The sequence below is a fragment of the Rhopalosiphum padi genome, chromosome 4 (assembly GCF_020882245.1).
Source record: "Rhopalosiphum padi isolate XX-2018 chromosome 4, ASM2088224v1, whole genome shotgun sequence".
Classification (NCBI taxonomy): Eukaryota; Metazoa; Arthropoda; class Insecta; order Hemiptera; family Aphididae; genus Rhopalosiphum; species Rhopalosiphum padi.
Window position 1 is genome coordinate 22,168,997 of NC_083600.1, and position 13,139 is coordinate 22,182,135.

At 26.8% G+C, this 13,139-nt stretch overlaps 2 protein-coding genes and 1 long non-coding RNA gene across 5 annotated transcripts; 2 read left to right on the top strand and 1 right to left on the bottom strand.

Moving 5' to 3' along the window:
• The first annotated feature begins 66 nt into the window (after positions 1–66).
• Positions 67–1,197, top strand: LOC132928666 (V-type proton ATPase subunit E-like). The gene is made up of 3 exons (XM_060993486.1): positions 67–589; positions 654–822; positions 889–1,197. Exons 1-3 carry the CDS (start codon positions 423–425, stop codon positions 1,195–1,197), a joined length of 645 nt encoding a protein of 214 aa, XP_060849469.1. The 5' UTR covers positions 67–422.
• Positions 1,198–7,579, bottom strand: LOC132928663 (palmitoyltransferase ZDHHC20-A-like). 3 transcript variants are annotated; one of them, XM_060993477.1, is made up of 9 exons: positions 7,010–7,579; positions 6,772–6,893; positions 6,564–6,687; positions 6,234–6,487; positions 4,414–4,543; positions 3,464–3,590; positions 1,571–1,665; positions 1,440–1,485; positions 1,198–1,370 (listed from the first exon to the last, which is right to left on the bottom strand). In XM_060993477.1, the coding sequence occupies exons 1-9, from the start codon at positions 7,137–7,139 to the stop codon at positions 1,307–1,309; spliced, it is 1,092 nt and encodes a 363-aa protein (XP_060849460.1). In that variant the 5' UTR covers positions 7,140–7,579; the 3' UTR covers positions 1,198–1,306. The 3 variants fall into 3 exon arrangements, with proteins under 3 accessions (XP_060849460.1, XP_060849462.1, XP_060849463.1); XM_060993479.1 differs by having other exon boundaries at positions 6,234–6,472; positions 7,010–7,577; XM_060993480.1 differs by lacking the exons at positions 1,198–1,370; positions 1,440–1,485; positions 1,571–1,665 and adding an exon at positions 1,884–2,303 and having other exon boundaries at positions 7,010–7,575.
• Positions 7,580–9,179: 1,600 nt separating this feature from the next.
• On the top strand, positions 9,180–12,783 carry LOC132930420 (uncharacterized). Its single transcript, XR_009662227.1, has 7 exons — positions 9,180–9,592; positions 9,737–9,892; positions 9,990–10,263; positions 10,329–10,433; positions 10,509–10,644; positions 11,205–11,726; positions 12,533–12,783. It is a non-coding gene; the product is annotated as an uncharacterized LOC132930420 (long non-coding RNA).
• Positions 12,784–13,139: the final 356 nt, after the last annotated feature.

Consider the following 13,139-nt stretch of genomic DNA (forward strand, 5'->3'; position numbering starts at 1 on the left):
TCGCAGTTTTTGTAGTCAAAAATACTTTAATATCGATAAACCGAATTTTTGTTAATAATTATTACTGTTTTATAATATTAAAATATGAACGAGTTACAGAAAAACCAACAAGTGAGCCCGATTATTTCTAAAACTGTTTTTATTTGGTGACGACTTTTGTGTTCATGCTATAGTAACAGTCGTTTTTGAAATGTCTAAAAATAATTTTTTTAATGAGGTTATTTATTTTTTACTTGTATGTCTAACATATTTGTGTGGCGAAAAAATAATGCATAGGTATACCCACAGTTATATGTTTTGATTTATCTAGTGACTCGTGAGACATAATTGCCTGAGATGAACTAGTTACAAATGCCTACTGCTGTGATTGTGGATCATGCGCGTATGGCATAATTTATTTAGTATTATTTTAGTTGGATAAGATGGTCAAGTTTATGGAACATGAAGCAAATGAAATTGAACAAAATATTGACACTCAATCAGAGGATGAATATAATAATAAAAAAAACGAAATTATACTCAAAGGAAAAATGGAGATTAATCAATTGTACAACAAAAAGACAAAACTTATGAAAAGAACAACAGCGACGTAAGTATTAAAAAGTGTAAAGGTATTTTTGCGAATAAAAAATTCTTTTTGGTTTGCATCATAGAATGATAACCACCCTAATGACCAATGCCAAGTTAGAAATATTGAATATTAGAGATAAATTCATTAAATGTGTATTAGCCGACGTAAACAAAGAACTGTTAAAATTGCGTGATCGTAAATCTTATTACACGGAAATTCTCAAAAAGTTAATACTTCAAGCAATGTATCAAGTAGTACTGTTATAATGGTAGATCATTTAACAACAAATGAACAGTTTTACTTCTGTATATTTCAAGGTTTTAGAGCAAAAAATAAGCTTAATTCTGATATCAGAAGATGTAGAATGCGTGAACTCAATGATTCCTGAATTGAAACAAATATATTTGGCCAACACAGGAACAAACGTTGAAATAAACATTGATAATAGTATCAAGTTACCAACTAAAGAAATAGGAGGCGTAATGGTCACTGCCAAAGGTCGAAGGCTACTTGTTGAAAACACGCTGGTAGTGAGATTGCTCTATCTCACCCAACAAGCTATACCAATAATATGCACTGGACTGTTTGGACCAAATCCCACTAGAACTTACTTAAGAGATAAATAATTACAAAATAAGAACTTAATTTATTATTCAATATTTATGATTAAAAGTAGGACATGATATCACAGAAATAAGATTTTTTAAGTTCTAACTTATGTTAGTGTAAGTCATACTAAATTTGAATAAGATCTTGATATTTAGGGGCGTTTGTATCTGTTGAGTTCATGTTATCATCACTGAAACATTTATAAAATTTAGTAAAAGTAAAATTATAATAACTCCAATTAATTTTGAATCTAATTCACCTTATTAAGATTGATGTAAACAACGACGTATCATAATGTTCAAAATCTAGAAAAAAAAATATTGTGTTCGATAGTCAATGAGACTCTTATAAATCTAATGAAATTCAATCAACTATAATATATTAATATACCAATTGATGTTTTCTGGTCGTTCACATCTGAGAATAACAGACTTTGAGCTTCAGGTACAGTTTTATTGATTGGAAATGACACACCCTCACCAAGGCTGTAGGAGAATCATTAGTATTAATACATGCAGTTAGATGACATACAAAGATTGAATTACCATGTTAATAAGCTGTGGACAATTTTAATACTATCAAAAATATTAAATATCAATAATACTAATATTTATGGTTTAAACAAAAGATTTTACCTAATTATTATAATAAAATAAAAACAACGCTCTTTTAATATATTTTGTTAGATAAAAAAAACTCATGATATTATTTTATACTGTATTATTTGTACAGGTTCAAAATTATTTAGAGTAAACAAACATTACCAAAAATATACAAAATGTCAAAAATATAAAATTGCTCACCTTATTAAACAAATTAAAATATAATATATCTTAATAGATTAACATCAATATAATTAAAAGTAATAATATATCTATATGAATATTGCATTTTTTAGTTAAGATTAAATAAACAATAAGAGAGAACACAACACAATACTGATTTGAGCCTTATGTGCACATGTTTTTTTTTATATTGTGCATAGAATAAGTACTAATCGTGTCTTGGTATAAAAAAAATTATCTAAACGGTAAATGGTGTCCTGGATTTGTTTGATGATTGCCTAACACTATCATTAGACTTCAGGTCGCTCGCCAATGGATAAATTACACCATCCCCCAAACTAAAACAGAAAAATTAAAATCAGGCAATGCATTACGAATATCAAGATGTATTCCCGGGAATATATTTATACTACTCATATGGAAAATTGGTAAGATAACGTTAAGAATGGCTGTTAAAATAAAATTTTACTACAACCAAAATGATTGATCCATAATATAGCAAATAATTTAAAATACACATTTAAAAATAAATAAATATATAGACTGATCAAAATATAGCCTTTCTATACGTTTTCAAAACCATATCATAATAATTAAATGCACTTTACCAACTCATAAAAACATAGTTTAATACTATAAATAATATTTTGCTTTAGAACAATTAAATAAGTAGTAATTACCAAAAAAACCATTGTTACAGTAAATTTATAGCAAAAAATCAAAATGGAATTCAGAGAAATAATTAAACAACTAAGGGGCCTTCTAAGGAATATTTTATAATCAACTTCTTATGCATTCTGCCAATTTAGCAATATCATGTTAGTTGTAAGTATACGGATTTAATAAATGTACTAAGACTATTTAATCTATTTAACATATATGGATGCACATATTATTAACAATTATTATAACCATAAAAAAAAAAACAAATGTTTCGTTTTTCACTTGAATGGACGATTCAAATTTTAATAGTACCCAATATATATTAAATAATTAATTAATATTGTGTGACTTAAAATTTCTTAGCTTTTACATAAAAATTCAATTTTCGAAATCTCCAAATTTTTTACAATTATAATTTCCTAATATTATTCTGTTATTTATATATATATTATCATGTACCTATAACAATAACTATCAATATTTTGAAATAAACTTATTAATCATAAATCATTTTTCTTAAACTTGTGAACAATTCTATTAAACTATAGTAAAAATCAACAATAATTTCAAGTTGGAATCACTAAATAATTACCTCTACAAGCATGATAAATAAAATATATTAAAAAATAAATAATATAATGTTTGTTAGCTCAACTTTTTAAATTTTAAGTATACCGCAGTTATAAGTAAAAATGTATCATTAAGAAATTTTAGAATGTGATGAATATGTTTTATACGAAATAAATGAGAATAATATTTATTTGTTTATCAATGACTAACACGTTTCCATAATTGGTAAGTGCATTTAAAATTTGAATACCCTTTTTTTACTTACCGAGTGTCTATAGGAAAAGGCCACAAAAGAATTTCTTTACCAAACACTTCTTGTATATTTCTGCAGCATCCCAAGTTGAATCCATTTTTATCACTACCTTCCAAAAATTTAGGAGGACGGAAAGACTCTAAGAAAATGAAAATAAAAATGAATACTTGACATATTTAATACATATAGAATTAATAAAACATATTTAATGTAACAGTTAAATTGGAGAAGCTGGAACTATGAACAGGGTCAATTGTATATTTAAAATATGAATTAAATAAAATCTTGAAACATATTCAGTATATAACCAAATATTTATTATGTTAAAAATAAATCAAATTTATAAATAATTATTTACTAATAATAATAATGTTAAGCCTAATACAGCTATTCCATTTTTTTTGTCTTATAACAATTATGTATCTTGTATACAATAAATTTCTGTAAAATAATTTCCAAGTTTTAAAAATGATCACTTAACATTTAATAAAACAATAGTGAGCTAAAGGTCCCTTAAATATGATTTAAAGGCTTGTAATAGGTTTATTAAATTTTTATGAACCACTTTTCACTAAATTAATATATTTTTAATGTAACTTCTTAGCATAAGAACACTTGAGCAGTTTACATAATGGTAAAAAATTACTATTAACAAAAGTAAAAAAAAAAAAAAATACAAATTATTCTACTTTGACCATAGCAATAAACAGAATATTCATAAGTGATTATTATTTATTTTATTTTATATTTATTACTTATGGAATATGGTAGGTTAGGTTTTTGGAACACATTTCCATATTTGGGACATGGCTTTGTTGCTAAGAACCCAGGTGGTCACCCATCCAAGAGCTAGCAATGTCAGTTAGTATTTGACTGCAGTACTATTTATACACTTTGGTTAAACACCAAATCCCAAAAAATGATTAATATTTATTATAAGACTGTAATATTATTTTAATTACCTAATGTTGTTCTGTTTTTTGAAACCAGGTAGATATGATATGCAAGCAATGAGAATAAGCTTAATGAAAACATTGAAGCAATAAAAAACAAGAATATTATATGAATTTTATATGATCCTTCTTGAATTCTCTGTAAGCAAAGACAATAATTATTGTTATTAATTTACAATCACAAAGATTAAAAATACATTCTTAAATTTTTTCATATAACTGCATGCATTATACGAGGTGATTCTTTTATAATGAATCACTCATTATTTCAAAAAGTATTCATGTTTTTGAAAACATTTTTTTACATAGTTTCAAGTTGTTAAAAAATCAACGTTTTTATTAAAAAATTATATTTTAAATATTTTTTATCCATATATTTTTTTAAAGTTTTTACTTTTTTGAATAACAACAGTTTTAATTTCATATTCCAAAGCAGAATAATTTTTTGAGTATTTTGATACAAAAAACCGAATTTAGGGCGAGTAGTTTATGAGTTTACATATTTAAAGTTTAGACAAGCAAAGTAGTGGACAAACATTTTACGGGCTAACCCCGTACCACTCCACTTCGCACATCTAAACTTTTAATACTTATAACTAGGGCTGGGATTTCGATGCACTTTGCATTGTTATTCAAAGCTTACTGTGCAATGCTCGTCTTGTCACAAATTTGATTTATGTACATTAGAATGAGAATAAGAAAGTTTATTTTGCATTTTTTAGTTTTTAGGTCATTTTCTTAATTTTTTAGGGCATTTTAGAGTTTTTGGAGCATTTTTTGAGTTTTGGAAACCAAGTGTATGAATATGAAATTTTATTTTAAGATTTTAATATTTTTACACTAACATGGTTTTTAAATAAATATAACAGATTATAAGTAGGTACTCGTAATTTGTATTATATTATCGGACAAGTGTTGAGTAACCACTACCCGCATTTCCAGTTAAATAATCTTAAATCGGTAAAATCTAATTCCGATGATTGCATTTTTTTTAGGGCATTTATAGGACATTATTTAGAGTTTTTAGGTCATAAAAGCATTTTTTTAGGACATTTTTCGGAAGTTTTTAGGGCATTAAAATCCCAGCCCTACTTATAACTCATAAACTACTCGCCCTAAATTCGATTTGTATAAATCAAAAAACCGTTGACTTTTTAACAACTTGAAACAATGTAAAAAAATATTTTCAAAAACATGAATACTTTTTGAAATAATGAGTGGTTCATGATAAAAGAATCACCCTGTATTTAATATAAATAATAATAAACACATAAATATATGTAGAAAAAAAAAATCTATAACACTATCAAAAGTTATTTATTGTTACTTAAGCAACTTTAACATTTAAAACAGCCTACTGTACACTCATCAGTTCTATGATGTTATAAGGCTATTCATCAAATTAATATTTTGATGAATACTCATTTTTTTAACTTAAACGTTTATACTACATCAATTAACAATTAAAATTAAAATTTAAGTATTGAATAATATCGCTATTTAAAGTTAAATAATAAATAATTTTTATGAAAAAATGTAATTTCTTGATTGGTAAAATAAAAAAATATATTAAAGAAACAAAGGTCAATATTTATTTAATGATTAATAACATTTTACTGAACACTAAACAGTTTTTTATTATTGTTAATAATTTAAATATATTATTTATGATTTTTGTAACCAAGTGTAAATTTTACCCTCAATAAATTACAATTATAAATTTTTAAAATAATTTAAGTATTTTATTTTCTAATAAAGCTGAATGGTGTTAGTTCATAAATAATAATCAACAATTTTAAGACTAATATAATAAGGTATTAAAATATTACCATATCTGTAGTAATATCCCAGAATTTGATAACATATTCAACTGTTGTAGCTGCCACATAAATGCACATTAAAAGACCATAGGCCAAAAATAATATAAAATACTTGTAGTTAGAATATGAGACGCAATTATTCACCCACGGACAATGGTGATCCATCTTTAACACACATTTACGACACACACTGCAATGGTGTGATCTGTCTGGCTTGACTATTTTACATTTATCACAGAACCGAATATCTGAAAAAAAATGTTCTACAATCCTTAAGTTATACATAGTCTACAATAAAATTAATGGGCAAATTGACAAGATAAAAATCAATTGTATTACCATTGGTATTTGTGAAAGTCATGATAGGCAAGTTCTCCGCAAAATCACGTAAAATAGCGCTTTGCCTACTCAAGTCTATAGGATTTTTATTGAACTCTTCAAATACTTCTTCTGGTAGTCTGAACTATTATAAAATAAATACCGTGCGTTAGTAAACAATGAAACGATCACTATTAAATATTAATAATAATAAATCATCTGTCAATACATTTGGTGGTGCGCCGCTCGGCTCTGTGAAAATCGTTTTGAAGTACGACCATAGGAACAACACTAGTATGATGTGGTACACCAGAAGATATGGTACCGATAGTTCGACAGACGTGACCCGACCTGAAGATCAAGAGGGACAGAGAATACACATTAAAATAGATTATTTGTAGCACTAAATGGTGTGTATGCATTATTATTATTATTAATGTAATTTCTGTCCAAACGACAAGACTTACTGAGGCACAGATGATAGACGTACGCATAATACGACCATGCGAGTATACACAAAATGAATATCACCGGGATGCTCTTGACTGTGTGGACGCAAACGGAGCAGCAAAATCTTTTCGATGACGGTGCCTCCATTGTTGATTACGGTGGGTCGTAAGCACCATTTATTTACGATTTCCGCGGCGAGAGCACGGGGCGGTTGCTAAACTATTCTATACTATCAGCTATCGACCAGCATTGTTCGACAACGACGGTACGTGACTACAAATTGTTATATACTATATCAAACGACTATAACAATCGCATTGCCTCAAATCAACGCAATAATAATCAGTCAATAGGCGCAAGGCGCACGCCGTAAACCGAGTGTGAATGGTGTGACTAAATTATAAAAAAATTAATAAAACGAAAAAACGTAAGTAAAAAGAGGGTGTCAAGTTCTCCGAGTTCTCAGTACTCGAGCGAGGACAGCGAGCGTTTAGTGCAATATAGACTATAGTGCGTTTATTGTTTATTATCTTTATGTGGGTGAACGAATGTGTGAGGCAGTCTGGGCAGACGGGCAGCGACCAGTAAGCTGTAACTTTGCGAGCTGCAAGACATGTAGCGATTGTGTTATCTTAAATGCGTAAAACCAGTGTTACCAAAACTCGTTGTTCTATGATGTGATAGTCCACAAATTGCTACGCGATCGCCAATTTCTGTTGGACCGATTTAAATTCACCACCAAATGACCAAATTAATTTCATATTGAATTAAGCCGCCGTATGAGTATTGTCTTATTCTGTGGTATGAGATTATGCCGATTATGGCCGTTATAATATAAATGTATAATTCCAATACGGAGTACAGACTCGTTTTGATCGGTTATTAACAAATTACAAATTTGTTTTAGTTTAGTTGTGAAAATGTAAGCCTAAAGCCTTACTTATTAGCAATTTAATCCCCACATAAAATTTGACTGAATTATTAATTAATTGTATTTTTGCGCCTAAATCCAGGCACTGCTTACTAATAATTACCCTAAATTATTGACGTCTTATATTATTTATTACCTAGTTATTCGGAAAGTAGGTTGAACCCCGGTATACCTACTTAATAATATTGTCACGCATTCGCGCTTAAACTATAAAAAAATAGATACCTACACAGAATAAATTAAATGAATATTAAATGTGAATAGATACTACCTGTACGGCACAGATAATACGACTATATAATATGTAATATATTTTGGTACATAGCTATTTAATGTATGTTACAATAGGTATACAGTGAATTCCGCTTAATGTGGGCACGTTGGGACCAGTCCTGTTTGCTCACATTAAGCGGTTGCCCATAAAAACCGAAATTGATTAAAAAAAAAAAAAATATGATATCCAAAAAAAGTTAACTTAATCTCTTTCTGCATGAATTTTTATTTTTTTCCGATCAAAATGTACTTATTGTAAAAAAAACACCAGGTCGATGGGAAAAATATTTAAAAAAATATTCAAGTGAAACTACCCCTAAAAGTTGATCAAGGGTTAATTTAGGCACAAAATTAGTTTATAATACATTTCAATAAATATTATGCTTAAAAATCTTTACTTATTTTTAAAATATTCCGGACAAAAAATACTACAAGATAGTATTTTTTTTACCTAAGATCGGTAATATCATTAGTATCAAATTAATATTGTTGTAGGTGGGTAGTTTTTTTACTTTGCACAACAATAATATTTTCAGTCGTTTATTTTTCACCTGAAGTTCACAATTTTACCGCGACATTAAAATTGTTCGCCTTTTTTTGTCGAATCTGGCCGCGTATATGCAGTAACGTTATAACTTTATTTTCAAGAATAGAAACTATGAAAAACTAATTTGTGCCGTTTTTGTACAATATGAAGAAAAGGGTTTAAGGTTTAAATGGTTATGCTCTTTATTACTTTCGATAAACACAATCTCATAGATATGAAGAAACACGATTGAATTAGTCGCGCGTTTTTAAATACATAAATATATATTCTGACACTATGATAAAATAAAAATTTCCCTCATAAACCGAATCGAGTACCCATATTACGTGGTTTTTTTTAATCTTGTTAATATACATTTATATTGGGACCAGACCATTTTTCCCATATTAAGCGGATGCCCATCATATTAACTGTTGCCCACATTAGACGGAATCCACTGTATTTTTATAGCATACTGAATACACATATAATGATTTGCTGATATACAAATAAAGCGAGACTGCAGGCGAGACTGCGAGAGCCTAGTGGTATACGTCCTGGAGTGACTGTATAATATGCATAATTTATTGCTTTATAAAATGTCTTAATTAATAACAACTATTGTATTTACTTAGAATAGTTTCATATATTTTTATTGAAAAGTATAAAAATCATAATGAATACATATTCAGTTGTGGAATTTATTGATGACTGTACAATTGAAGCTGTACCAACCAATTGGATAAAAAATGGTATGTGTGCATGGCCTACTACAAAAAAAAATTCTACTCTTAGAAAGCTGATAGAAAGAAAGTCTTCCAAATGACATAGAGTATAATCAATACAAAATTAAAGTATTAAAAACAACTAGTAAGTGATGAAAGTGGTATTTCTCAATTTATTCATTTAAAATAAAGTTAATATTTTGACTTTTATATTAAATTTATTTGCTACTCAATGTATTGACATACCTAAAAATATTACACATTTATTGACATACTTTTATATGAATAGATTCAATAATAAAAGCAAGAGAAATGACTAAAGAAGGACTTACAAAAACTGATATATCATCTGCTGAAGATTATGATTTAAAACATAAACGTAAATGCAAATAAAAGACAATACTTCCAATTACTATGGAATCATTATTATGTCCTACTTATTCAGGTATTGCATAGCTGTATAGTAAATACTAAATATATATTTATATATAAGTTAAATAATAGGTGGGTAGTAAATGTTTAATGTGATTTGTAATGCTTAGTGTCTGAAGATGAATCCAATGACAATTGTAATGATGATATTGTTACTACATTTCAAGTCACTGAGCCACGATTAAATGGTTGGTCACCTTCTCCGAAAAAATTAAAAATTAAGTTTAATAAAAACAAATTTAATGTATTTAAACTAAACATGAAACATAACAATAACAATTACTTTTCAGGTTTTCAAACTACAGACTAGTAAAAATAAATATTTTTATTCAAAACCCTCAGTTTCCAGACAACTTTCATATGCTAGCACTGACAAGAAAAAAAGTATGAATTACTTATTATTGTAAAATACTTGGTTAATTTAAAATGAATATTATTTTATACTTTAGAAATTATGTCAAAACCTTTAACAAATGATAAAACAGATATTGATGATAATATATCATTTGGAAGTGACGATTCCATAACAGCTCTACCATCTGAATCATAGTCAGGTAAATCTAGTCAATTTGTTTTTCTATAATTTTTACTTAAAGTGTCTATAAAAATTAATTGTTTTTATATACTAGAAGAAATTCAGAAAAATGTAACCAACCAGATGAATATAATATCATCAAATATCAATATAAAAACAAAAACTGCCGCAAGCATCCTGCATCACACGTGATGGATACACCATAACAACAACCACATTATCTACTTAAGGTTAAACAAATTGTCTTAATAATAGGCATATATCAAATAAATTACTAACTAAAATAAGAATAACTTGTGGATAAATAATTAAAATTAGTTTATATTAAGTTGTATTCATTTTTTCTATTGGTGTCATTCAATCAAATAGTCTTATTATAAAATAAAGTCCCTATATTTACTGCTTTAATATCATATCAATGATAACAAGCTGGGTTGTTCCGTAGCTCCTTGAATTTGTGTGTTTTATTATGGTGGTTTTAGATTATTTTAAGAAAGACATGTGTTTTGTGAGATGGCAATAATTAAATATACAAAATTTGACTTTGAAGAAAAATACCATATATTTGCACATTTCTTAGCATTTTTGTTGCATTTTAGTATGTTTATAACTGTAATATTATTGGTCTATGTCCTGTTTAAATAACTTTTTGGGTATTTATTGATATTCCCATAATATTATGATAAACAAAATAAAACTACAAAACTAATCTATTAACTATTGAATGCTAATTGCTTCATAAACATATTTTAAATATCTTTATAATAAAGTCTGGTTTCTTACTATACAGATCGTGATTTTCAAAAAGAGGTGCTGTATAGATTGGCTTATTTAAAACATGAACTTAAAAGACTTGTCAATAATCAAATGGACATTGCACAAAGAATTGAATCAATTGAAACACGTCTTGAAGTTAATAGCATTTCAAATACAAGTAGCAACTGTAATAATACATCATCATTAAATGAAATAAGTAATTGCATTTTACCATTGGATAACACAACAGAACGATTATTATAGTTTTTTACTATATTTACAATAGTCAATAACCGTGCGTTGTCTGTATATCTATTATATTATTAATATTTACGCGTTCTCGTCTTGCGAACTATCGGGACACCATTGGATGTAATCTAGTATATTATTATATCATCGACCCTCGTGCGACATGCGTACCTAAGCAATAATAGTATAGTTAATGTATAATATAGTATAGGTACTTATCGTTTTTTAATTACACTGCAAATATACAAATATAATATGGAAGATTCTCCGCAATCAAGGAATAATATAAACACCAACTAAAAATAAGGTATGTGTATAATATTTATTTTATTAGCTATAATATAATGTCTTAGGACATAACTGGTTTTAGTTTTTTAATATGTCCAGATATAATAATATTTATAGGTACCTATCATAATAATTAATTATGGGAGAAGTCTAATGTAGGTTTATAATAATATATACATAATATATTATATATGAACGAAGCATTAGGACCAGGCATCGAAAACATGTTAGCTTTCATAAGATAGACCGACCTATGTAATACAATTTAAACCTTATTCCGTTAACGCGCAATAACTATATAATATTAATTATTAGTTAGTAATTAGTAGAAATTCCACATAATTTACACCATATTAATTAAATAATTTTAGTTCTAGAAACCATTATGTAAAAAATTAATAACCTTTGCTGTTGATGTTTTTAATAAGTTCAATAAAAAAAAAAATATATATATATAATTTACGGGGTGATTCTTTTATTATGAACCACTCATTATTTCAAAAAGTATTCATGTTTTTGAAAACATTTTTTTACATAGTTTCAAGTTGTTAAAAAAATCAACGGTTTTATTAAAAAATTATATTTTTTAAACTTTAAATACTTATAACTCATAAACTACTTGGTCTAAATTCGATTTTTATGTATCAAAATACTCAGAAAATTATTCTGCTATGGAATATGAAATTAAAACTATGTTGTCATTCTAAAAAGTAAAAAACTTAAAAAAAATCAAGGATAAAAAATATTTAAAAATAAACTTATAATAAATTTATATATTTATTAATATTTATATCAATTATATCATATTTTGTTTGTTATGTATAGACTTGGGTTATTGGTTATTGGATATTTTACAAATGAAGATGAAAATACAGTTGACTCCATTCAAAATCATAATCATTATACAAATAACGATTATTCAGTAGTACCATCGATATGGTTGACTTATAATGACGGTAATTATGTGTGCAAATGGCTGACGAAAAAGTCAACAAATATTTCAAACCTTGTTAAAATGTACAAAGACTTAACCAAAGATTTCAGCTACCATTTGTTTTACCTTGCAAGCAATATTTTTTATGGCAAGTATATTATATATAATAGTAGTATAATTTAACTTTATTTCACACATATGCATATGCATACAAATTATAACAATGTAAGCCTATTGTAAGGGGTAGGTATATAGCAACAGTGAGACATCATAAATTATTTTCAAAATTTTAATATTTTAATTTAAATACAACTGTATTAAGCTTTTTTTTAACTAGGTAAAATATTAATTTAAATATGTAGGCATTAAAATATATATAAAAAAAAATATAGAAAACTTTTAAGTTTTATAATTTATGTCATTCTCAACAATCTTTAGATTCAGATAATTATATTATATAGTAAAATACTATTGTCTTACTGTTTACTTTCATACAAC